The 4,242-nt window shown below is 46.0% G+C and overlaps 3 protein-coding genes across 3 annotated transcripts; all 3 read left to right on the forward strand.

Moving 5' to 3' along the window:
- The first annotated feature begins 1,171 nt into the window (after positions 1–1,171).
- On the forward strand, positions 1,172–1,884 carry PPTG_18576 (hypothetical protein). The gene is made up of 2 exons (XM_008917135.1): positions 1,172–1,424; positions 1,544–1,884. Exons 1-2 carry the CDS (start codon positions 1,278–1,280, stop codon positions 1,775–1,777), a joined length of 381 nt encoding a protein of 126 aa, XP_008915383.1. The 5' UTR covers positions 1,172–1,277; the 3' UTR covers positions 1,778–1,884.
- Positions 1,885–2,727: 843 nt separating this feature from the next.
- On the forward strand, positions 2,728–3,303 carry PPTG_18577 (hypothetical protein; the record flags this gene model as incomplete). Its single annotated transcript, XM_008917136.1, has 1 exon — positions 2,728–3,303. One exon carries the CDS (start codon positions 2,728–2,730, stop codon positions 3,301–3,303), a length of 576 nt encoding a protein of 191 aa, XP_008915384.1.
- Positions 3,304–3,558: 255 nt separating this feature from the next.
- Positions 3,559–4,102, forward strand: PPTG_24434 (hypothetical protein; the record flags this gene model as incomplete). The annotated part of the gene is made up of 2 exons (XM_008917151.1): positions 3,559–3,653; positions 3,775–4,102. 2 exons carry the CDS (start codon positions 3,559–3,561, stop codon positions 4,100–4,102), a joined length of 423 nt encoding a protein of 140 aa, XP_008915399.1.
- Between the last annotated feature and the right edge of the window lie 140 nt (positions 4,103–4,242).

Consider the following 4,242-nt stretch of genomic DNA (forward strand, 5'->3'; position numbering starts at 1 on the left):
AATGAGGGCGAGAACAAGTCTAGCGTCACTGTGCTTGACGTCTGCTCTTCCTCTGGTAACGACGGCAGTGACGAAGTCTTTGAATACATAAGCGACTCAAGCGAGATGCTTGAAGAGATACTTGATGCGATAGGTAAAGTTGCTCTCTATTTTTTTTAGAAGCCTCCTTGTTCATAAGTATTAATTCCCTTTCATTGGTGTCTTTGAATAGATGGTCCACGTTCACACGCTCAAAGCACACAGCCACAACAGCCGCCCCAAAATGAAGGCCATCGCGTAAGCAAGGTTAACACGCGAAGAGCCCGCTCGCAACAACCAATTGTGGCGCGTAGTGACAGTAGCAAAACTGTTGCAGAGACGATGAAATTGGACTCGTCTGACGAATGCCCCCGCTCGTCTGACCAAATGCCCCGTTCTCGACGAGCTTTGCCCGCTCAGCGCGATGATCTGCCAGACACAACAACAGACCGAACACCCCGTATTAGGCGATCTGAAACCTATACAGAACGCGTGTCTATGACAAACTCACGCGAAGATGTGGTAAACAAGATCGCTGCACTTCCCCAGCTCGTATTTACATCATGGAGCGAGCTCAACGAAGTTCTGAAGTCATATTGCAGCCGTCATAAACTGCTATTTAGGGCTAGAGATACCCAGACCGTCCGAAAGCACAACTCGTACGTACTTTACTACTACTTTCTTTTATTTTTATTAATCGGTTTAACCGCCCTTTACAGGTCGAAAGAGTTCAAAATTTCCATTGAAATGGAGTACAGCTACAAGGTTTTCCGTTGTACGCATGGGTGTCATCAAAAATCTCGGGGTGCAGGGCATTGCACCACCCCTGTTCGTTTTACTGGTTGCAAGGCGCGTTTTACTGCATCCGTTATGGATGTTGGCGCTGAAGGTGATAAACCTGATAGCAAGATCATTCTTCGGAACTGGGTAAGTGGTTGCTCAATAAAATGCAATGTAATCTCGCTTAACTGGGTATTTTATGCAGACGTGGACTCACAACCACCATACGAACAATACCATATTTGCTGGGTACTTTGGAGCAGAGTCTATTCCAGAAGACAGCAGGGTCTTAGAGAGTGTTGGTCTTTTGGCTGATGCAAACGCTGAGTCCCATTACGTTCGTGATTACCTGTGGGGTGCATTGGAACGACAAGTGACGCCACAGCAAGCTCGCAATATCGTTCAAAGAGTTTTGAAGAACGATTCTGTCGAGGAGCAGTTGACATCTATGCTGGACACTCTAGACAAACACGAAGACCATGATGTGCTTGTGCTACGAGATCAAAACGATGTTACGTGTGGCGTTGTTATACAGACTGCAGTTCAGAAGATTGCATTTAAACAGTGGGGCGAAACTTTATGCATGGATTGGACTTACGGTACAAATAACTTGGGCTTCCACCTTGGTACGTGCTCTCCAACCATGTCATATTGCTAGTAGTGGGCGCCATTATCACTAAAGCAGCGCCTTTAACACTGATAAAGCGTCTTAACGTATGTGTGTGTGCTCCTGTATTTGGCGCAGGCAGTTTACTTGTTACAAGTTCAACGGGTCGTGGTGTGCCTGTTCTTGATTTCATCGCACTGGATGAAAAGATGGGAACCATTGAGGTTATTCTGGAGTTTTTTTTTTAATCTCTCAATGATCTATGGAGTGCGATTGAGACAGTGGTCATTGATAAAGATTTTAAGGAGTGGAGGATATTGGAGAAGTGTTTTCCGGAGGCGACGGTATTACTATGTCAATTTCACGCGATGAAAACGTGGAAGAAGATCGTGAAGACCATAAAGTATGGCTTGAACGGTATTCAGCAAGATGAGGTTGAAAATGCCATCATGAAGATGATGTATAGCACCACATCGGCCGCCTTTATTCGTGTAAGAGATGACTTCGAGAATTTCTGCAACGGCCTGTGTCCCGACATCTGCAACAAGCCCTGTGCCGAGATTTTCATGTACTTTCAAGAAAACAGGGAGAATTGCAGTGATATGTGGTCAAACTTTGGCCGTGGTAACTATTTTACCGCAGGAAACACGACGACAAATCGAATTGAAAGCAATTGGAATCAGCTCAAACGGCTTCTTGGAAAGAAGACGCGAGTTGACCGAACCGTTGCGGGCCTACTGCAGAACCAAGTGAACATTGTCAGCCATTTGTTGAGTTCCTTTCGCAAGTTTTCAGTGCAATCCCGTCCAGCGGACACAGTTCCCCCATTTCTGCAGAAAATATCTGCCCAACTCTCAAATGACACATTCGTAAAGGTGTCCGCGCAATGGAAATTCTTCATGGAAAAGCAAAAGGAAGCAAGATGTGTGCAACAGCTACCTGTTCAGTCGAAGTGGAAAGTTTTATTGCCAGGGACGGTTTGGTGTGTGGATGTTTTAACCTGGTCGTGCACCTGTTTGTTCTACAAGAGTTTCCGACTTCCCTGCCAACACATTATGATGGTTGCGAGCAAAGGTCACGGGCTTGGAACCCTCCCGGCAGCCACAGTCCCAGATAGATGGAGCATGAAAGAGAGAGAAGCCCTTTTCGATTCGCTTGAAAGAAATTTGATCCCTCTTCGGCAGGTCATCAACATGGTGAAGTCTCGACCAAGAGAATTTGCAGCGCCCTCAGATCATTCGCCATTTAAAACCGTGTCGTGTCGACCAACTGACCGGCGTACTGTGAAATATGTGCGGCTCAAAAGAAACGAACAAGCGAATATGGTTGTCTTGTCGGATACGGAGAAATATGCAAGAGCTGTAGCTGTCTTTGAGCCGCTTATTGAGAAACTTTGCACCCTATCTACAATTGATTACTACCAGCAAATGAGCAAGTGGAAGGCTGTGATCGAAAAAGACATTGCTGAGAGTGGTGCTGAGACGACATCAGCGACAACTGTAGCTCAGGGTGACAGTGATTCCGATAGTTTTCTCGATCAACTAGATTATGCGGACGCAATGGCTATAATCGAGGCGGAACAGGGGCTGGCTATGGAAGTAGGATCGCTAGGTGGGAGGGCGAGCGCACAGAAACTATTGGTTGCAAGTGGAAGTACTGTATCCCAAGCTAACTGGTCGGAAGTCTCACCGAGGCAATCCTCTTTTGCACTCTCGTCACTTTCCTCAAAAGCTCATGTGGAATTGTCTGGGTGTAGATGTGAAGAAGAGAAAACCGCAGTAAAAAGAGAAACGGTGAGCAGTAACGCAGTCAAAAAGCGTGGGGTGGACGTGATGCGGTTGCCAACTCCAAGACCTCGGACACGAAAGAAGCTGAAACAGGGGTGGATCACGCCTTAGCCAAAATATGCTGTTGTTTTGGTCTCATCTGAGGTGAGACAACGATCCCAGAATTTATACAGTGGGCCTCGTACCATCGAAATGTCGAGGAAATTTCCAATGTTCTCGACCAATATCCGGTTATTATGACAGACAAGTTTATCCAGGCTCGGACATTGCGGTGTGAAGCTGCTTCAGAACATGACGTGGGTATGGAGTCGCAACATCGCTCGTTTGTTATACCAGAATCTCTATTGAAAAAAAGCCGAAGCCAGCATGCAGCAGAAGTATTCTCAACTGAACAAGAACAACCAAAAAGCGCCATTCGGTCTTCTGGTGTCGGTGGGGAATGACTTAGTTGCGCTTCACAGGTGGGTTTATCCGGCTACTTTTGTGTCTTCGAATCGGGACCCAAACGTTGTTCGCTTTGGATGCTGATCTATTATCTGTATTTCTCACATACGGTGTGTTTTTTTTTGTTTTTCTTTTTAGCTGTTTCTTGTATCGAATGAGGAGCTTCTACACTTTAAAACTCCAGGCCAACCGATTTCTTCAGGACGTCAAGTGGTTGAAGCGAGAATGGTGCTCCGTTCAAGCTCATCCTGTTGAACCATATTCGTCGGAAACGAAAACGAACGGGATACTGCACTCTGAAGCAGCGAAGATGCACGACATGCTTGCTGCTGATGGACTACAAAAGTACTCGACGTTATCACTAATGACAGAGCTGAAGACTAAGTCTGGTGAAGGGGTCGTCAAGTTTTGTGATGTTGTCTCTGGATTTTCTACGCGATGGATTACTGAACGACGCCGTGATTGATTTCGGAATCAGAATGATTGCTGAAAGTGTGGATGGTTGTATCACATTTTCATCATTGACATTGGTTGCAGGGTGGCCTAAACCATCAAGACAATGGCTATCGGAGACATCTTATGTGGTGATGCCCATAAATTTAAGTT

The sequence above is a fragment of the Phytophthora parasitica genome (assembly GCF_000247585.1).
Source record: "Phytophthora parasitica INRA-310 unplaced genomic scaffold supercont2.94, whole genome shotgun sequence".
In the NCBI taxonomy this organism is placed as follows: domain Eukaryota; phylum Oomycota; class Peronosporomycetes; order Peronosporales; family Peronosporaceae; genus Phytophthora; species Phytophthora nicotianae.